Source organism: Hippocampus guttulatus, chromosome 4, assembly GCF_054856545.1.
Source record: "Hippocampus guttulatus isolate MCC_2025c chromosome 4, RoL_Hgut_1.0, whole genome shotgun sequence".
In the NCBI taxonomy this organism is placed as follows: domain Eukaryota; kingdom Metazoa; phylum Chordata; class Actinopteri; order Syngnathiformes; family Syngnathidae; genus Hippocampus; species Hippocampus guttulatus.
In genome coordinates, this window is record NC_141264.1 from 4,612,449 (window position 1) to 4,635,638 (window position 23,190).

The window sequence follows — 23,190 nt, forward strand, 5'->3', positions numbered from 1 at the left end:
AGGAAACACACTGGCACAGTACAAAGGTAGACAAGGACCATTTAAACACAAGGTCAGGGACAACAGGTGAAAGCAATCAGGGTGGGGCTGACAATCAGGCACAGGAGGAAGGTTAAGTAGCCTGAAATGATTGGAGAGTCACTCTTTCAAAATAAAACAGGAATTGACCGGACAAACAATAATTTTGCTAAACTCACTCCAATGCATTTCAATTATGCACAGATTTTTCCTATTTACAGGCCCCTAACCCGCACAAGTAGTACGGGAACAGTCCATTGTAAATTCATACTCATTTGTGTTTAAACACAACGATGAAAACCAAAGACAGTGGGGTAGGTAGGGTGTGCAGTGGGAACCCTTTGAGACAGCTACTGTTTTAAAACAAAGCAGGATTTTAAAAGTTGCTGAACTGGATCCAAGTATCTTGAATATCCTGTCAAACCGCTTTCTATGAAGACAACAGCAGCCTCTGCAGGACAACACAAGTCTGGAGCAGACTTTTTAAAAAAACAACCCCCCACCCCAAAAAACATGTTTCTATACCAGGAAAAACAAAATGAAAGTTTATGGAACCCCAAAAGAAGAGAAGGGGGACAAGAATATAGCTTGTCTTTCATAATACTTACAATTGCAACAGTAAAGGTTTTTGAGGAAATTGTTGTGCCGAATATACATTGCAAACACTCAACTGATAATGAAGTGTCTCCTTTTGGTTTTACATTTTCTTAGAATCTTTTGTATTCTTTTATTGGGTTTGCAAGATAATTTGGTTTGGAAACTAGCGTTTTTGGTTAGGAATGACCTGATCAAAAAATGGCCGATAATAATCTGTTCATATTCGTGAAAACGTGCATGATCGGTGAGTCCGATCAAAGCTCGAACATCCAATCGCTCACCCTGTGTATATTCTTGTTGTGATAAAGGAGTGACATATTTCTCCCTATGTGTTTCTTTACTTGAAGAATTGCTGGTATGTATCCTATTAAAATAAGTACAGACATGATACTTGCTTTACATTGCACTAATTTTTACCAGCAATGCCATGGACGTTGAGGAATTGACAATGTCATTATTTCACACACACAACTTAAAATGAGTGGCAGTGTAGGTGTGTCACTTAAAACCTTGAAATGTATTTGTAGCATGAGAATGCTTGCGGTTAGGAAGCCATCATCCACAAAATATTCCTGACCAGAGCAATATCCTAGTTCCAAAAGGGTTAGAAGTTTCTCCACCAACTGATTGTGTCCGTTTGTTCATCAACTCCTTTAAGACTGGCAGCTGTTGCAAAGTTCTAATTTAATTTTGTGGGTTGACGCCATGAGTTATTTTTTCCTGTGTTTAGTGGGCATGTAACAACTATGAAGTAGGCATGTGCAAGTTGTGTAGTGGACAAATGGTAATTAGGACAAGTGGTATCCAAAATTGTTTGGTAGATGGATAAAATTTGAGGTGAAGAATAAATCCATCCATTTTCGATACCGCTTATCCTTATGTGGGTGAGCTGGAGCCTATCCGAGCTGAATAGTTCGAGACAATAAAATATCGTTTGTTGTTATGCACAAGGCGGCATGGTGATTGAGAGGTGAGCACATCCGCCTCATAGTGTCGAGGTCGTGAGTTCAAATTCAGTGTGTGGAGTTTGCATGTTCTCCCCGTGACTGCGTGGGTTTTCCCCAGGTACTCCAGTTTCCTCCCATGTTCCAAAAACATGCATAGCAGATTAATGGAACGCTCTAAATTGTCCTAAGGTGGGAAAGGTTGTTGTTTATGTGTGCCCTGCGATTGGCTGGCACCCAGCATGCCCACGACCCCCGTGAGGATAAAGCTGTTCAGAAAATGGATGCGTGGATGGATAAATTCACATTTTTCATGTACAGTGATCCCACGCCATTTCGCGGTTCATTTATCGCGGCTTCAGTGCATCGCGGATTTTTTCAAACACATTCATAATTTTTTTTTTAAGTCCGCAAAAGGTCCGCGAGAAGCAGCGAAAGTCAGCAAAACAACAGCGAGTCACATAGAGCAACATATACAGTACTACATGTATATGTTTACTATATTTTGTTATTCATAAACTAACCTAACTTATACATCCTCTTGTTTCTTGTTTTATGTTGAGAGGGAAGAAATTTCATCTGTGCTGTAGCACATTTGACAATAAACTTGGATCCAATCCAATGCTTAAATCTATTAGTATACAGCATTAAGTCATGTTAATTACTTCGAAATTTACTTCTACATGCATGTATACCATTAAATTTGGCCTTACCCTCCTCAAAACTCACTTGTATTCTTTGGCATTCGACTCAGCATGACTTAGATTTGTTCTTGTTTTTACTGTTTGGTGCTTTCTACCGCCTTTATTACCGATTTGTCTTACTGTTTATTGTGCATGTTAAATTGCTCCATGTACAGCACTTTGTATGCAGCGATGGCTGTTTGAAAGTGCTCTATAAATACTGTTGACTTGACTTGTTGACTTGACTTATGAATATTATGTACATGTACCTATAGGGGTGGGGGGGGGGGGGGGTCATTACTTCGCGAATTTTCGTTTATCGCTGGTGGTTTTGGTTCCCATTAACCGTGATAAACGAGGGATTACTGTATGTGAATTTAAGAAGTAAAACTGTTGATTACATTAAAAAGGAAAACAAGTGGTTGTTTGTGATAAAGTGAAATGCATTTCCTTAAAAAATATAGTTTATCTGAATACATGATTATTCTCCAGAATATTCAGTAGGGTATACTGAAATATTCAATACTGTACTTACAGCCCTACATCAACTGTTTTATGTATTTTGATTGTTGAACAAAACCCTTGCTTCAGGTCCCTGGGATTAACCTGCCAAAAATGTTCTCCTCAAAATTAATAAATTGCTCCTCAAATGAGGTTACTGATTATGAAAACTGCTAATCAAAGAAAAAGGTTATTTTGAGCCATGCATTCATACATTCATGACCTTTGGACAATTTAGAGTACGGTAGTCAATGAAACTAACATCCATGTTTTTTGGAATACAGGAGGAAGCTGGAATACCCAAAGAAACCCCAGGCAAGCATGGGGAAAACATGCAACTTCACACAGAAAGACCAGAACACGGATTTGAAACCCCAACCTCAGAACTGGCGGATTTGCCATCCACTCGACCCACAAATTAATTTGTGAAATAGAAAATATCAGTTTGAAAAGGAACAAAATTATGCATGGTTCTGAAAATAAACAGGCTTTCTGTAACACAGCAGCCAAATTCCTCACCTCACTCTGACCATCCACTTGACCCTGTGTTACCAGACTGCAACTGACTGACTTTGGACTGTGAAAACACTCAATGATTAATTACTAGATAATTCATGTGGTTTGTTCTTTGACTCAAGTTTTATTTGCAACTGCACTTTATCCACAACAAGTAAATATATACGTATAAAAGTGCCCAAAAAAATCGATAAAGCATAAATGAGATTAAATCAAAGTATAAAATAGCTTGAGGCTATTCACTTTTTAAAACCAGCTGACTCTCCATGAAAGAGATTAACTACTTATCTAAGTCATGCGGTATTGGACACGTTGCCTTTTCCCATGCGAAACTGAACAAAACTCTTATTCAAAGAGACATCCAGACAAGCTTGTAAACCAGATCTGTAAAAATAAATCAATATCATGGTTGTGGATGATCTGGGTGTATTTACTGTATAGGTGCTTTGTACAATAGCAGTTTTTGTCTTTAGGTTGAAACACACAATTCAACAACACAAGAGACTTAATTGACTACAGTACCTATTTTTCCTCATTACACAATTCATACATATTAAGGGTAGAAGAAATATTCGATTCTTAAAGGAGAAGTCAACCCTAAAATTGTTTTTACAATAACATGGCCATTTACACCATCTAAACACGGTATTCAAATTGATTTTGAATTTCTTGAATATGAAATAAGCAGCAAATGTTTTTATCCATCTGAATGTCGGTCATTTTGTAAAATGTCCTTGCCATACAGCGCCTGCGGGCTCAGGTAACGACCAATCACGGCCCACCTGTTTTCTGAGTTTGGTCATGTGATGTTCACAAGCTGAGGAAGGGATTAGTGACTTTCAATATTGCTCTACCAAATGTTTAATATTTGCGCAATTTTTGCACAATTGTGAACACAGCCTGAGTTTGTTACTCTTATGTATTTTTTTTAATGAATCTATTATTTTTTTAAATGAATCTATTTATCGTTCTACATTTCAATGTCACTGTTCAATATTTTTTGAGTTCCTGATTTTAATAAGTATACACCATCATTTTCGGACCTCACTAACAGCCACAAATGCTAAATTCAGTCATAAAAACACATTTGTACATACATTTTCTGGTGCGTATTAAGCATTGTGTATCTCCACATTACAAGATGGGATATTTGTAAAGAAAGAGGTCACACATTTACCTTCAACACCGGTAAATGTCATTTTCTATCAAACAATCCCGAATACAGCCAGTTACATAGTGGCATCCCTGGAATCTCTCCCAGTCACACGTGTCACATGAGACCAATTTGCAGAGGAGCTTCATTAGGCAGCAGTGCAGCCTTTGGAAATCGGTCTTATATGTGTTTGAGAGACACAGGGCACGTCACTCCATGGCCAGAAATGCCGTCTTCCATGGCTAGCCGTTAGTGCCTGTCGACAGTTGCCAAGGATGTTGGGAGTTGGTCCCGAAACAAACAACAGAGGCAGAGGTCACACTGCAGAGATGGCTGTATTTTTAGCACTTTTTCACTATGCAGATGCTTACTTCCGCTTTACTATATATTCTATATTTGCTCCTACTGAACCACTTACCACTACGCATGCAGATTTCCGCATTGCAGGCACCCCGCATAAGCACTCCAACGGCAAATGGCTGATGAATATTCACAATGAGGGCAGACTTAGACAATTTCATCGGTCCACTGTAACTCGTTTGCTAATTTCATAGGTAAGATGTGAGCAAAATTTAGTAAAATCTATTGGCGGCTTGAATGTTGTCAGTAGACATTCATAGATAAACAGTGTCACATTAAAAGCTGGATGGTTGAGAGTGCAGGAAATACTGTGGTTCACATCAACACCAGCCACATTAAATAAATATAAAATCGTTTAAAATGATAGTTTTTGTGAAAATATATCATTCTAAAAATGTAAAAATGTCAAAAGCCCTATTCAATCTAAGCTTGAAATCCATCCAACCATACATCCATCAATTTTCTGTACGACTTATGTGTAGCCTATCCCAGCTGACATTTGGTGAGGAACACCCTGAACTGGGCGCCAGCCAATCACAGCGCACAAACAGTACAGACAAACACCTATTCACAGTCACGTTCACACCTACAGAAAACTTAAATCGGTCGTCATTCTTGAGATTTCTACATTGATGATAAAGTGACCAGTGGTGCGGTAAATACAATAAAATAACGGTTGATGATGCAGATAATGGTTGCACTATAAAGTGACCAGCAGCACTAGCAATAATTGTTTTGCAACTTTGGGTGTGCAATGTTGCAGAAAAGTCCTTTGGTGCTTTTAAGTGTTTGGTGCTGAGGAATATTGATCGACAGTTGTACAAGTATGTAGAGAGCTACAACTACAATGATAGATCAGTACGGTAAGACAAAATACTAAGAACCAAAGAAACATGTTTTTGGAATGTGGGAGGAAGCTTGAGTACCCGGAGAAAACCCATGCAAGCAGGGTGAGAACAAGTAAGCTGCTCATTTTTTCATTCTCTCATAAGTAAGACATGGAGAGGCTAATCCTTTGTACTATTTTCAGAGAGTGAAGTGAGCATAAGTAGAGATGGCCACATACATTTTGGGGCTGACTGGTTGCCATTTTCAGAAATGTTAGTGATTATGTATAATGATTTTGGATGGACCTCCGCTGACTCCTACCGAGACATGGAAAGAGGCGGAGAGACGTGGCTATTTTTCTGACTAGAAAAGGGCGTTTCGATAGAGGTACCTGTAGTTATTTACTGATGTCTCGGAAACTAATTGATGAAATTGAAAATGCAAGCTAATATAATTTTCTTGATCAAAAAATTGTTTTTGAGCAAGAACTGGGCCATCCCGACCGAATGATCCCTTTAAAAGGATAATAGGGCCACAGTGTTCGTTAGTATTGCTGTGGTAGTAACATTTAATGTTTCAACTCTTCACTGTCATTTGTTTTGCTTTTTAAATCGTTCTCTTTTGTAAAGTGGGCTGTGTTTGTTTGTGTGTGTGTGGGGGGGGGGCAAGGGGGGGGGGTTGTTTTGATTGTTTTTAGAGGAAATGCTGTGGCCCTACCCTCTGCACTCTCATGCCTTGATATAAGGAATAATGATAGTTGAAAAAGATGAGCCATTCAAGCACCCAATGTACACTCACATCTCCACTCTGGAGCCAGTCTTTGAGAGCCTCTGCGGTTTCGATGGGCAACTGTGCTCTGAGGCGCTCTCTGTCTTCCTGGTTAGGCTGAAGCTCCAAAGCAAGTTTGAGGTCTACAGCCAACTGAATGACCTGCAAAGGGCCGGAGCTGACGACAGAATCAAGGTCATACATGCCATTAGTGAGTTCCAGCGCTGCTGCTTTTGAACCTGAAGGTGAATGTGGGAGACAACAAGAGGAGGAAAAAAAAAATACTTTCATTACTGGGGTACAACTGAAATAAATTGCAAAGAGACTGACCGGTAAGAGGTCTGTATAACTTCAAATAGAGTTTAATCAGAGCAAAACACTCAGAAGACATTTGTAAAAAGCTTATTCCTGAACAAACTTGCATAAATTTACTCAAGAGTTTTTAATGAGAGTGTGAAAAGAAAAGATAATGCTCCACAGAACAAAACAATGAGTTATATATTTTTGGGCTAAAGCATAATATTGGTCATTAATGAAGGCAATTCATGAAATATTTTCACTTTTTTTTCAATACTGCATTTATTTTAGATTTTCATTTCCCTTTTTTGGACAGGATTTTTGCCTCATTTAACCCAAATCTTCATTTTGGGTTAAGACAAAGAAAAAGGGCAGCACGTTGGCCTCACAATGCAGAGGTTCAGGGTTTGAAGAGTGCTACCAAGTCGACCATGAGTGATGCAGAGGGACAGAAAAAAATAACATATGCTACAGCGTGCACAACCTATCAGGCTCATGCACACAATGTTTTTCAATTTTTTTAAATTCTCAATCATGGGAGGTTGGCTGCTTGAAAAGTAGATCTTGGGTTTAAAAAAAAAATGTTAAATCTTGGTGACGAAAACTGCAGATGTCAAAGTAAACAACACATTTTGCAGATGTGCAACTACATATAGCAATCAGGCATGTACTCATACTTTAAATTTTAAGTAAATACAATCAATTAAACTGATAGACCATCTTGAGAATGAAGCTTTTTAGTCCCCATAAGTCATTTAAAAACTGGAACACGACATGACAACATTTTCACAAACCCTGAATTAAAGTTATTGCAAGGTAGCGCCATACCGGCAATGATGTCATCCATCTGCTCCAGAGCTGCCTCGAGCATGTGACTAGCCTCAGTTTCCATGGTAATGGTGGTTAGCATTAGACCTCAAGAAATGTATCTGCAGAGAAGACAACAGTGACAAAGTTATTTGTGAACATTGCTTTCTACAAGATGTTGGTACACAGTGATGAGGATGCTGTTTATTATATATATTATATAAGAAAGGAAAATCCTGAAACTGAAAAAAATAAATCACAGGCATGACCACACTATCCACTTTGGCGTCATCCATTTGTCCATCCATTTTCTATACCGCTTACCCTCGTTTGAGGTAAGGCCACTGGAAATGAGCTGGTTTTTCCACACTTTCTATGCATCACTAACCACTTTAATGTGTTGAAAATAGCCTGAGAGCAAATCTATTAATGCTCTCAACGCCGGCTGAGAAGTGTAAACCGTCGATTGTTTCCTGACTCTGGAGACCCGTGCCGCATAACTGTTACCTAGAATCAAAGTCCGGATATTTTTTCATAAAACGAGTGAAAACGGGTTGGATACGTTTGAGTAGGCTTCTTTGGTTAAAAACTATCACTGTAATGCTTCTTTGCAGAAAGAAGCTTGTGAGACACTTAATTAGCAGATTAATATCTGGCTGATTCCCAGTGTTTATCAAACCACTGTTTTATTTAATGCATCACTCATGGCTCAGAGACTTCTGGGGAAAAAAAAGTTTGACAACATGGTGGTTTGCGTTTCATGAAGTAGTAAAGGCTTTCTGGACAGTCAGGGACTCGGGATGAGCACAGACTGTGATGTGGACTGGATACCCGGCAACATATTCTCAACCCTTTTAATCAATGACAGCATAAGCAATTAATTATTTTGTAGCATCTTAAATAAGCAACTAAACATGATATACAGTATATATATATTTTTTTCTTTTTTTTTACCTCAAAATGTTGTGCTGGGTTAGTATTAGTGCACAACGCAATAAGATTGCAAGACAATGTATAATACCAGCCTGACTGAGGCGGTGTTTGGGAACTCAAGAAAGATGTCACTTTTTGTTTCTCCTGAAAAATAGTCATCTTGGAGGTGCGAGAATTACGACCAACAATGACAATATTAACTTACAGTTCAGCATCAATGGAGCCTTATTAATTTAGGCCCATAACGCCCCGTTCACGCCTACGTCCATTTCAAAACACCTTGATTTATGTGCTTTTCATTTATGCAAATCCACCTATCCAAACTTCTGACATATCCACCACACACAAAATGTTAATCAGCAACACTGCAATGAGGTGTGATTCATTAATAACAAAGACTAGCTGTAAATCATGGCACATGAACCTTTTCTAAGATTGGTGAATGCCATTAATACAGGGTGACCCCCCAAAAAACGGGCCCCAACTCTAATTAGGCCCCATTTCTTAGTGTTTTGTCCGAATGAAATGAAACTTTGGACATAACTAGTTTATTATATTCAAAACATCACATCAAAACACGAGGGTCTTTGGCCTTTTTTTCTCCGTTCTACAGCATATGTTCTAGATCAGGGGTCCCCAACCGCCGGTCCGCGGACCGGTACCGGTCCGCAGGGCATTTGGTACCAGGCCACACAGAAAGAACTTGCCTTAATTCCGTTTTATTTATTTCGGAATACGAAAGATGTTTTATTTTGAAAAATTACCGGATTGTCCGTTACATCCGTCTGTGTCACGCTTGACTCACGTCAAACCACACTTCTCCGTCACGTGACCGATTACGCTAAAAACAAAACGTTGGAGGTCGCAAAATGAGTTAAAAAACTGCTTAAGATCGCAAATGACGACGGCCTTAAAAGTACGTTCGAGACAACTGGATTAAAGTTATGGCTGAATACTCTGAGATCGCCACAATAGCACTGCTGCTATTTCCGACATCCTACCTGTGTGAGGTGGGGGGTTTCTGCAGCAAAGGCGACTAAAACAAAATTACGAAGTAGACTGGACATAAACCACACACTTGAGGTGTCATGGTCTCCTATTACCCCGAGATGGGACCGTCTAGTTGCAGAAAATCAAGCTCGGGGCTGTGGTGAGTCGTCATTTTCATGCACTTTGAATTTGCGCTGTATCGTATTTTGAAGGCATTAAACATTATCATAGCGATCAGTGTTGCGGCAGATTAGACGCTCCTTGTGTTTATTATTATATTTCGAAAACACCACAGTTTTCATGCAGCTCATACCATATTATTTTGTTGTATTAATCCGCCACATCTTAAATGCCGGTCCCTGAAAATATTGTCTGACATAAACCGGTCCGTGGGGCAAAAAAGGTTGGGGACCCCTGTTCTAGATGGCCTCCATTTAGCGCCGTGCATTTCTTGAGGCGCAGCACGAAGTTGTCCATGACGTTCTTACAGACTGAATTGGTAATTGCTGGAACCAGAAATCTCAGCCAGAGACATCATTGGACCAATCTTCATCGAAGAATCTGGCGCAGCAGCGACAGTCACCAAGGAGCGGTATGTGGAGGTCCTCAAAACCTTCAAGAATGAGCTCCAGACCATCTACCCGTCGCTCATGAGCAAGTTCTAGTTCCAGCAAGACGGAGCAAGTTCTCACACCTCAAACCTGTCCCGGGATTGGCTGAAAGAGAACTTCGGAGGCCAAGTGATCAGTCTCAAGACTGATTTTGAGTGGGCACCCCATGGCCCGGACCCAAGACCCCCAGATTTTATTCTTTGGGGCTATCTTAAGGACAGAGTCTATGCAGGGAAACCCAGAACCATCACGGAACTCAAGTAAGCCATCAGGGAGGAGATGAGAGCCATTACCAATTCAGTCTGTAAGAACGTTATGGACAACTTCGTGCTGCGCCTCAAGAAATGCACGGAGCTAAATGGAGACCATCTAAAACATATGCTGTAGAACGGAGAAAAAAAGGCCAAAGACCCTAGTGTTTTGATGTGATGTTTTGAATATAATAAACTAGTTATGGCCAAAGTTTCATTTCATTCAGACAAAACTCTAAGAAACGGGGCCTAATTAGAGTTGGGGCCCGTTTTTTTTGGGTCACCCTGTATTTAGTAAAAAGGCAAAGGACAATCTTAAAGGTCCCCACACCAGCAGTCCTCAAGCTTTTTTTTTTTGCACCAGACTAATTTTTTGATGTATTGACAAAGAATGGATTAAAACAATTCCTGGGGGCATGGCTCAGCAGTACAGTGGTCATCTCCCAACCCAGAGGTTGGAGGTTCAATCCCCAGCCATTGTGACTATGTCGAAGTGGCCTTGAGCAGGATATTGACTCCCCAGTTCCTCCTGATGCTGTGTCATCAGTAGGTAAATGAGGAAACATTCAGAAGCATTTTAATTACCGAAGGGAGCAAAGCGCTATAAAGTGACAGTACATTTACCATCATATATACAACTCACCATTACTTTGAATGGAGTTGCTGTAATTAGTTTGCTGAAATTATTTTTTTCCTTTCAAAAAACTCCACAGGCATTATGACGATTTGGTGGTATTATCAGACCATTTTGGAATAGCAAACTTCAGTAAGACTGTGGATATTGTCTCTGAAATACAGGTTCATTTTTTTCTGAGAAATGATCTTTTCCCCTTTTTGAAAAAGCCCCCCAAATATGTTTGTTTTTTGAACTCATTTTGACAGATGCACAGGCAAAATGCGCCTCATTTTCAGAATTAAACTTCTTTCACACTCCTATGTATGCATGTATGTATTTATTTATTTAACCTACAAATGTGTCAGATCATTTTGCCGGACCCTGTAGATCAGTAAACCCTTTCTTTTTCTAACCAGTTGCCACAAGTCACCCGCCAGGCAACTACCGCCAGCGTTTGGGCAGATGGTTAATCCTGCTTGTGGGTTTCCCTCTGCCTGACAGGGAGGCCAATGCCTCTTCCATGTGGCAGCAAGACTGAAATGCCTCGTCTGACCCATCTGCAATGAAAGGTGTATTTAAAAAAAAAAAAAAAAAAAATGAGTTTAAACACATTTTCTAACACATCTGGAAGTCTCTTTTCCAATGTTTTATGTAAGCGATGCAATCTATAAAGCCCCAGGTCAACCAACATAATTTATAAATTCAATAATTTCTTCATTTCACTTACTCAGAATGGTTGTAATAAGCTCATCACTTCCATATACTATTATGCTGTTTTGCTTAACTCCGTCTTTGGTCTGCCATTTTTCTCATCTTCTCGTTTAAGGCTCTCATCGTGTGTACTGTCATGCCAACTTCGAAAGACATGATCATCAAGGAAGCAAAGGGGATGATGTGATGTAATCTTGCTTAGGGGAAATCAAGCCCCCAAGAGATCGTCCTAATGCTCATCAACATTAGCGACTATTCACTCACACAGCTCACACTGCCAATCTGCACACAGTCAATGTACATTAGCATGCTGCCGTCTAAACTGCGATTCCATCATATTTTTGGGAAGTTCACAAATGGGACTACTTTGTGAACAGATGCTGACGGGTGCAACAAGTACAATTGTAAGAAAAAGAATGTGAAGCCTTGGAAACTACCTGGATTTCTGCACAAATTGGACTGCGAGTGGAGATAACGGGAGGTTCTACCCCTTTTAAACAGCTGGTCAGGACTGTTCGGAGTCAGGGAAACTGTTAGAAGTCCTGATAGTCCTGCGGTAAGCGAGATAACCCATCATGTTTGGAGGAAAGAAGGTGGCAGTATGGGACTTAAGTAAGAGATCATTGTTGAAAAGAATTCAAAGAAAAACACACATTGTGTTATTAAACACTTGATGCCTCTGAGAACCTGTAAAAATAATCATTATTATTATATACTGTATATATATATATTAATCCATCCATATATATATAATTCTGAGATAATGAACACCATCGGACATTTTTTAAGGCCACACTCAATTCATCTGTATGATGGAAAAAAAAATAGTCAGGCTGCTGAATAAAAAAATAATAATAATCATAAAAAGAAAAATATTAATTAAATGATGTGAAAAACAATTGTAAATCGCACTGCGACCTTATCCATATTTGTATTTATATTGCACTTAATTGAACGGTGTTTGTTTTTTTTCTTCTTTCTACCCAAATTGTTGCTGCTGTAGAGGGCTGGGCAATATGACTGAAGAGAATATCGCGATAAGTATTTCATATTGGTTGAGATATATATATTATATACAATACAATACATGCTGATTTATACATCAGGGGTGCCCAAACTTTTTGGACCGAAGATCTACTTTTCGATCAACTAACCTCCCGGGATCTACCCTTACCGGCACGCATGCGCACACACACGCACACACACACACACGCCATGATGAGAAACAGCCTGAAACCGAGGCATGCGATGCACTTTTGCAGCCTGTTAACTTTCATAGCTCACACGTACCGTACGTTAAAGTGCTTCCCTGGGCCCTCCTAGATTCCTATTCTTTGCCCGTGCCCTCGGTGAATTGTACACGAAGCAAACTCTGAATGAGAATAATGACGATAAAAGATAGAGCGCAACAGCTCCGATTACAAGCTGCAATTGCAGACTGCTGAGCTTAAACAACTTCCGGTGACGTAATCACGCACCACCGTAAATTCAAGATTTACCTGCTTTATTTTATTTTTTAATTTTTTCGTGAAAATGAGACTGATAGGATGATTAGGGTGCAGCGTACATTAACACAAAAAATATATATTACTAATATGTACAAAGACACACAAATGGTTGTTTGTTTGTTTTTTTTACTCCTCGACAATCCTCGGATCTACTTGGGACCTGTCTTAGATCTACTGGTAGCTTAGGATCGACGTAATGGGCACCCCTGATAAACATATAATATACTGTACATATATACATATTACACATATATATATATATTAGAGAGAGAGAGAATTTTTTGTCTTTCTTCTCTACAATTGAAAATAAGGACCCAAAGAAAAATGCTGTATTTCGGTAATTTTATTTACTACATAACCTTTAATGAGAGGTCAACACTACTATGAAAAGGTCATATAAAGTGGTCAATTGAAACATTAAACAAATGTGCTTGATTTCTTTTTACCTACATAGAAAGTAATAAACAGTTTTTTGTACATTGTAATGTAGTGTAATGTGCAGTTACTTCACCACTGCATTACAAACGCTTATTTGCGCTAGACGGCTATCTTTTCAGCAACCCATTATTGCCAGAGTCCATTCATATTTCACTTGCCTCCGATGCCAAGGGTCGAACATGGCTATCACTGGCACTATAGCACGTCAATTACTTGGAACTCCTTTACTTGTATTACACATCAATCTATACAGAGGTGTTTAATCGGGTTAGTATGCACAATAACATCTTATTGCAAGAGTTATGCTGAGTCGACTGGTCATTTATTTGAATAAAGTTACTCCACACTCTTGTTCTGCTTAATGTTTTTTTGCTGATTTGAAAAGGACACCCCCATTTCCCACATACGCCCACCTCTATGTCTACCAGAAACTACTCTATCCACGCCCCCACCCTCATTCTCTGCCGTACAGATCCATGAACAGGACGTGAGACGGCTCTTCAAGCAGCAGAACATCAAGAAAGCTGCGGGGCCTGACAAAGTGTCCCCCTCCTGCCTGAAGGTCTGCGCTGACCAGCTGGCTCCGGTCTTCACACAAATCTTCAACAAATCCCTGGAGCCGTGTGAGGTCCCATCCTGCTTCAAACAATCTACCATCATCCCAGTTCCCAAGAAACAGACAACATCAGAACTGAACGACTATAGGCCTGTCGCTCTGACATCTGTGGTCATGAAGTACTTTGAACGCCTTTTGCTGAACCACCTAAAGAACATCACCGGACCCCTGCTGGACCCTCTTCAGTTTGCCTACCGAGCAAACAGGTCAGTGGCGGATGCAGTCAACATAGGGCTGCACTACATCCTCGAGCACCTCGACAGCACAGGAGCCTAGGCAAGGATCCTGTTTGTGGATTTCAGATTTGTGTTCAACACCATCATCCCGGAACTGCTCACCCCCAAACTTCTCCAGCTCAGTGTGTCCCCTACGATCTGCCAGTGGATCCTCAGCTTCCTGACGGGACGGACACAACAGGTGAGACTAGGAAGAACAACATCATCAACACACACCCTAGCACCGGAGTCCCACAGGGATGTGTCCTCTCTCCACTGCTCTTCTCCCTCTATACAAACGATTGCACCTCAACACACCCCGCTGTCAAACTCAAAGTTCGCAGACGACACCACGGTCATCTGTCTCATCAAAGACGGCGACGAGTCTGCGTATTGACAACAAGTGGAGCAGCTGGAGCTCTGGTGCAGCCGACACAACCTAGAGCTGAACACGCTCAAGACGGTAGAGATGATCGTGGACTTCAGGAAACATCCTTCACCACCGCTGCCCCTCACACTATTCAACTGCCCTGTGTCAACCGTTGAGACCTTCAAGTTCCTGGGAATCACAGTCGCCCAGGACATGAAGTGGGAGGTCAACACCAACTCCATCTTGAAAAGGGCCCAGCAGAGTATGTACTTCTTGAGGCTGCTGAGGAAGCATGGCCTGCCACAGGAGGTGCTACGACAGTTCTACACGGCAGTCATCGAATCAATCCTGTGATCGTCCATCACGGTTTGGTTTGGGGCCGCCACAAAAAAGGAAAATCCGACTTGAACAGACAGTTAGGGCGGCGGAAAAAAATCATTGGCATCGCCCTACCCACTCTTGAGGACTTGCACACTGCAAGAACCAAGACACGGGCACGAAAAATCCTACTGGACCCCCCCCGCACCCTGCCCACCAACTTTTCCAGCTACTCCCCTCAGGCAGGCGCTACCGATCCATGCGTACCAAATCTAGCAGACACTTAAACAGCTTCTTCCCTCTAGCCATTAACTCCCTAAACAGTAACCCAAATCTACCTGTATGGTGGCTCTTTGCAATTTTGCACAACCCTGTGGAGCAGCATCCCGTTATAGTTATTATAGCTCCAACTCTGTACTCACTTGAACCACTGTCATTGATCTATATTCCACAGCAACAGACACTTTAAAGTGCTCAAGGACATCTGCTTAATTGCACATCTGCATAATTGCACACTTGTTGTACTAGTGTATATATATATATATACACATATATTATATAAGATAAGATGCTGGCAGGGAAAGCCTACATGGAACGCCATAACCAGGTGGCTGGCATAGTCGACCGAAACATCTGTGCGGAGGATAGACTGGAAACCCCAAGGTCAAAATGGGAAACACCTCTGAAGGTGGTGGAGAATGACCGAGCGAAGATCCTGTGGGACTTCCAGATCCAGACTGACAAGATGGTAATGGCGCACCAACCAGATATCGTGATCATAAATAAAGGGCAGAGGAAAGCCGTTGTAGTGGATGTAGCGGTCCCAAGTGATGGAAACATCAGAAAGAAGGAACACGAGAAACTCGAGAAATACCAAGGGCTCAGAGAGGAGCTGGAGACAGCCTGGAAGGTAAAGGTGACAGTCGTGCCTGTGGTGGTCGGAGCACTCGGGGCAGTGACCCCCAAACTAGATGAGTGGTTGCAACAGATCCCGGGAACAACATCGGACATCTCAGTCCAGAAAAGCGCAGTGCTGTGAACAGCAAGGATACTGCGCAGAACCCTCAAGCTTCCTGGCCTCTGGTAGAGGACCCGAGCTGAATGAGGGACGGACACCACCCGAGGGGTGAGACAAGGAATTTTTATATATGTATATAGATGATATCTGCAAGGTCTCAAAACAATTCAAATGTGTCCTATTTGCTGATGATACAACTTTCTACTGTTTTGGAATAAATCTGAAACAGCTCCTGACAACCATAGAAAACGAATTAAACAAATTAAAAAACTGGTTCGACAGAAATAAATTGTCACTTAACTTGAAAAATCAAAGTTAATTGTTTTTGGCACAAGACCAATCAAACACCAAGCTAAAATGATGGTTAAACTCAATTGAGATAGAAAGAGCGTATGAAACCAAGTTTCTCGGTTTGTAATAGACTCAAAACTATGTTGGAAGCCACATATCGATAACGTAAAAAGAAAAATAGCCAAAACCATAGAGATCCTCTACAAAACCAAGGATGTGCTCAATAAGAGATCTTTGTACACATTTTACTCTTCATTATTATTGCCATATATGTCCTACTGTGTGGAAATATGGGGAAATGCCTGTAAAACAAACACACTCCCTATTCTAAAACTACAAAAAAAAGCAATTCGAATTATTAATAGATCAAAATATATGGAACCCACAAATCCACTATTTATCAATTAAATACGATGAAATATTATGACCTCGTTGCCTTTAAAATCGCCCAATTAATGTACAAAGCACACAATAACCTGCTCTGCCGAAACATTCTGAAGTTTTTCGAAATTCGAGAAAGCAGCTATGATTTAAGAGGGACCAATTTATTCAAAAAACTCAAAACAAGAATAAATATCAAGAAAAGAAGTGTATCTGTCAAAGGTGTTAATCTGTGGAATAATTTCGAAACTGACCTGAAAATGAGTAAATCGCTTGCTGAGTTCAAAAACAAATTCAAAAAAAATAGTACAAACAACCTACATCAACAGAGTTAATGTGATCAATTCTAAACATTAAATATAATAATAAATCAGAACTAAGTTGATAACTAGAGAAAGGTATTGCAATATCCATTATGAATACAAGAGAAAATTGACACAAGAGTGCCGGGGTGTGTATGTATAAAATCCCGATACAAACCAAAAGTTGTAAAAATAGCACGGTTAAGGGTAAAGCATGAGCCTTCTTTCTTCTTACTTTCTTTTCTGATTGATATAAAAATGATCTATTAGATATAAACACATAACACGGGGGTAGGACTAGATACGTTTTTTTTACTTCTTCCTACTTCCTTGAACATAACTGTGTTGAATGATGACTGATTTCTCTTTCCTTTTTACTATTTTACTTACCTTACTTTCTGTCAAATTATTACTGTATATGTTTTATGTTCAATAAACAAGCGAAACGAAAACGAAATACTACAAATACTGCTACAGGTCACTTTAAAATGGTTCAATGATTTTCTGCACCAACTGTACAAGAGTATTTTTCTACTACTGATCACTTTAGCTCTGCTTGGTACTTTGCACATTGTCTCACAGTTGTCACTGGGCTGTACCACCGCACAACGGTTAACTTATACTACGGAATGTCCTTCCATACTTATTTGTCATGTCCTTGTTTATGATGATACTAGTGCAGCGTGTTCTACCGGAAACAAATTCCTTGTGCGTTCCACATACTCGGCCAATAAAGATGATTATGATTATGATCATGATTCTGGTATGTGTCTTACTTTTTTGTTGGTTTAGCTGCTGCTTCTTCATTGGTTGCACTACTTCATCTTTGGAGTCTGCTATGCGCTACCTCCAACATGCATAATGCCGGAATCAGGGTTGCATCCTGATTTTTTTTCCGTCAAACTTTTGAAGGCATTTTCTATTGAAATTGATCTTGTATTATTGCCCATCTCTACATGAAAATGAATTCAATATTATTTCATTTATACACAACATTGACAATATTTGAACAGCAATAGTTCTTTGTATTTTTACAGTGACTAATTGAGCCCAGAGCTCCTCCCCGATGCAGGTCGTTAACAATGAGCCACGGACACTCCAAAAATGATGAGGCGCAACCAATTTTAGTATGTCTAAACTGGGCAACACGATCTAGACGGAGAACATTTCCATACATATCTTTACAGATCAAGTTTCTGTCACCCAGAAGCCATAAATATGATTTTCAGTTGAGCTCAAAGATATAAGAGAATGTAGAAATCTCAAATGTCAGAGGTGCTGTCTTGTTGATGTTAATTGGTGAAGAATCTGGTGTCTCCAGTTGGCTCAACTAGGCACAATCACACACACAGTTGTATCTAGGGCCTGCGGCTTAGGTTTGGCCTCTAGCTGGTGACACTAATCCAAACAGGCTTCGTCAAATGAAGAGGAATCGCTCACACACATAACCTCCTTCTGTGTAGATTTGCCTATTTTGTGGTAATATTTAACAGTTGCTGGCCATCACATGGGGTCACATGAATAATGATTTTCCTGAAGCTCACAAATCGCCCTTTTGTGAAGGTTCGGGTGAAACTGAAATTTCAAAGGTGATTGGTTCCCTTTTTGCAAATCACTGACATCTCTGTAGATGTTTGACAAGAGGCCAAACATGGCTTACATGTTATACAACAGAGAGGAGAGGAGGTAGTTTTAATGGACTATCAGGTCTTACACACAGTGAAAAAAATTAGGTATTTATTTTGATGTAATTATTGCTATAATCCGTCACACCACATGATGATCGTTTATGCCAAATAACAAAGACCTCGTATTTAAAGTCACTTTTAAGATATCATAAACTAATTTCACTCAAACATTATACTTAACAGACTTTAATTCATAGTTCATAAGTGTTCACTGAACATTATTTATAAAATTGTGGTGCCACTCAAGTCTACGTTTCCACGGTTAGGGCTGGTGATTTTAGTGATTCAATTGCCTATCTATGCCATCACCCATGTCTTTAAGACCTCCACAAAGAGTTTGGGGAAGAGTCAGATGATGTAGCAGTTGTTTTGCTTTCATTATTATAGGTTTTTGTTCTGATGCATGAAAACAAAACTAATATGGAAAGTTGGCAAGTGGCAACTATGCTCTCATTGTTTATTAATGGCAATGGAATGAATTGGGGATTTTTTTTTCGTGTAATAAATTCGTGACAGAATGACAGCGATTAAAAGTATAACACCAACTTGAACGAAGCAGTGTATGGTAACTCAAGCAAGTCCGATTTTTGGATTAGCTGAAAAGTAGAACCCCCACAATGTAATAACAGCCCGGAATGTATTAATGACCTGTAACATAATAAATATGTCGATTTTAAATTGAATACCATTGAGCGCAGACATTAATTTTGAATATGAATCAACAGATGCTGCTACTTTGAAGTAATTTCCACCACCCACATTTGACGGAATTCAAGTACATCGTGAGGCAAAAGCTTCGGGGTTGATCAGCACATACTCAGACATGTTCGCGGCAACACTTTTATGTGAGGAGCTAAAAGAGAGCGCCAAAGGTGCGCCATACAATACAGTGTATAGTTGTCGTCAATAGAAACAGATCGTGACAGCAATAAACGCCCCAAATAGTCTGGAATACGAGTCAAGTCAGGCATTATGCCATGACATGCTGCCAGGAACAATTTCAAAATACAAGTGTGCCAAGGCATTGATGTCCATATATTATTTGGTAAGGAAAGGTTTATTTTGTAGTTGGCCTTATGCAGCACATACACAGTTGCTTATATTCTATATTTTCTATTTTTATTTTGCATTCTGTACTGTGTACAGTTCTTCTTATTATTATTATTATTATTATTATTTTGTGCATGCAAATACTTGTTTTCTACTTTTTCTACTTCTTCCTCCGAACTTTGCTGCTGTACATTGTAAATTTCTCCATTGTGAGACAATAAAGGTTTTCTTATCTTATCTTACCTTCTTACTGCCTTGGTGGTGTGTTACTGTCACATAAAGCATGAACAATTCTAGCTGCGGTTAGCTTGACTTCTTCCTGACAGAGCACACATAAATAAGCAGGGACTTCAACCAGCTGATGCATATAAAGTCTAAACAAGAAGCACACGGGGTCATCAATCTGGACAAAGTTTATAATCACTGTAGAAATGGGAAAAATAAGGTAAATGGACATTAATGACAACATGTTACTAGATATTACTTTGTATACAGTATGTATGTTATAAGATAAGAATACCTTTATTAGTCTCGCAATGGAGAAATTCCCAATTCACAGCAGCAAAGTTATGAAAGGAGGAAGTAGAAGAACAAAATATCGGAGCTGCTGGAAAAGCAGCTACTGTCGCGGCGCCATTTTGAAGTCACAATAACAAAAATAACACAACACAACGCATAGGACTCCGACAGGCGTGCAATCTTCACCACTTTTCTGCATACACTTTGTTGTCTGAAGCAGTTATAGATGAAAGAGGAGAGGATCAAAGTGTCTTCTCACCAGTGGATCAGAAACATCATGCTGAAAATGTGCACACGTCTGCTACAAGCTTTGAAAGCAAACACGAAGCTGTAGTGTCCATTATTAGAGTATGAGTTGTAGAAAATGTCCTTTTTTTTCATTAGCATTTGTCATAGAAATGCTCATGTTTTATTTTTTTTATAGAAAAGGTCACAACAATTTACTACATATTATTTGTCATTTTGCAATTGGTCATTGTTAATACAGTGATCCCTCGCTATTTCGCGGTTCGTTTATCGCGGCTTCGGTACATCGCTGATTTTTTCAAACATTCATAATGTTTTGTTGTTTTTTTTGAAGTCCGCAAGAATCAGTGTCTAAGTGTTGTTCACTATACGTGCTGGCACTCTGCTCAAGCACGGAAGGTCCACGTGGGGCACGTGTGTATGCGTGCACGCATGGGCGCGCAGGTGAGTGTATGTGTGTTGCTGAGAGAAAGAGAGAGACTTATAAGAACAAAAGCAGGTCTCTCCATCCTTAATTGTCTAAACAACCTTAATTGACTAATCATAAACACGTCTGCTGCACGGGGGATCGCTGGCTTGTGTGTGTGTGTGTGCGCTCTGCTCAAGCGCAAAGGCCCACGTGGGGCAATTTTTTAAAATATACTGTATATGTTAATTGGTCGCTACTTCGAGTATTTTCGTTTATCGCGGGTGGTTTTGGTCCCCATTAACCGCGATAAACGAGGGATTACTGTTTTTTTTGTGCGCAATATTGGGTCTCTGAAAGGTATCCATCTCAAATTTTCCAGAGGACCCTAACCCAGACCAGAGAAGGACCATCACCCTGCCATACAACATACAGTGAAACTCCTCTACAACGAAACCTACATGTGAGACAATACCCCCTAGTGTGAAAAAATCTTCATGCATTAAAGCCATTCCCCGTTTTCTGCTTTCGCCTACAACGAAAAGTCCCCCTGTAAGTGTAATATGACATCCTTTTCTCCACCCTTGCCTCGCAATGAGGTTCATGACAATGAAAACAAGCCATCCGCAAAAGTCTAATCCAGCCTTCCACAGCCACCACTTCTGCTTAGCTCAGAAACAGCAACAGCACCCACCACTCTGCGCAGTAGTACAGGAAGTATTTGTTATTGTTAGCACGTGGTTAGAAATGTCACTCGTAGTTTCAGACACAGCACGAACGTTGCATTGCTTGGTATAAAATGGCAACAAAACGGACCTTTGCATACCAAGGAGTTAAGAAAAGAAAAGCTTTATCCATCCATCCATCCATCCATCTTCTACCGCTTATCCGGGGCCAGGTCACGGGGGCAGCAGCTTTAGCAGGGAAGCCCAGACTTCCCTCTCCCTAGCTACTTCTTCCAGCTCTCCCCGGGGGATCCCGAGGCGTTCCCAGGCCAGCTGGGTGACATAGTCTCTTCAGCGTGTCCCGGGTCATCCTCGGGGTCTCCTCCCGGTGGGACATGCCCGGAACACCTCACCAGGGAGGCGTTCAGGAGGCATCCGAATCAGATGCCCAAGCCGCCTCATCTGGCTCCTCTCGATGTGGTGGAGAAGCGGCTCCACTCTGAGCCCCTCCCGGATGACCGAGCTTCTCACCTTATCTCTAAGGGAAAGCCAAGACACCCTGCGGAGAAAACTCATTTTGGCCGCTTGTATCCGTGATCTCGTTCTTTCAGTCACAACCCATAGCTCGTGACCATAGATGAGGGTTGGAACGTAGATCGAGACCTTCGCCCTTTCGCTCAGCTCCTTCTTTACCACGACAGACCGATACAAAGTCCGCATCACAGCAGACGCTGCACCGATCCGCCTGTCGATCTCTCGCTCCCTCCTGCCCTCACTTGTGAACAAGACCCCAAGATACTTAAACTCCTCCACTTGGGGCAAGATCTCCTCCCCAACCCGGAGAGGGCACGCCACCTTTTTCCGACTGAGGACCATGGTTTCAGATTTGGAGGTGCTGATTTTCATCCCAACCGCTTCACACTCAGCTGCGAAACGCTCCAGTGAGAGTTGGAGAGCCCTGCTTGAAGGAGCCAACAGTACCACATCATCTGCAAAAAGCAGAGATGCAATACTGAGGCCACCAAAACGGAAGAAAAGCTTTAACACAGGATAGAAGTAATAAAGATGAACGATGGAGGAAGCAAATTAAAAGACATTGTGCAAGAAATTGATGTAAGTGAATGCTGATTGTAAATTTCACAATTTCTTTCCCTGTTTTTCTTTCTACGCTGGCTATATGAAGTGTCAAATACGTGTATCCTCCTACTTACGCGCTATTGGAATAAAAATTTAAAGTACACATATACGTCTTTTGTGTGTGTTTACGTCTGAGATCAAATTTGCTATAGTGAAAAGACTCCCGTTGTGAAAAATTTCTGGCTGCAAACATGATTTTGTTGTAGAGGAGTTCTACTGTATTAAACAGCTCATGAAAAACAAGATTGTCTTTTGCGTTCCAAGTGGGCCAAATCACTTATATTAATCCCTTCATGCACCCTGCAACCTAATAACATGATAAGCTGTCCACTGTAGTAACCGATGGCCCTGAAAGGGTTAAAGGTTCAGGAAACCACTTGGCAAATCTTCTTATTTTGATAAGATATAAGAATTTTAATAGGTGCTATATTGGTGGAG

At 40.5% G+C, this 23,190-nt stretch overlaps 1 protein-coding gene across 1 annotated transcript in view; it reads right to left on the reverse strand.

The window, feature by feature from the left end:
* The window catches only part of ppfibp2b (PPFIA binding protein 2b), a 77,837-nt gene that overhangs the window by 51,020 nt on the left and 3,627 nt on the right, over positions 1 to 23,190 (reverse strand). Inside the window, 2 exon segments of the mRNA XM_086108355.1 lie at positions 6,399 to 6,607; positions 7,494 to 7,594. Of these exon segments, the coding sequence (XP_085964481.1) occupies positions 6,399 to 6,607; positions 7,494 to 7,575 (291 nt within the window). The 5' untranslated portion in view covers positions 7,576 to 7,594.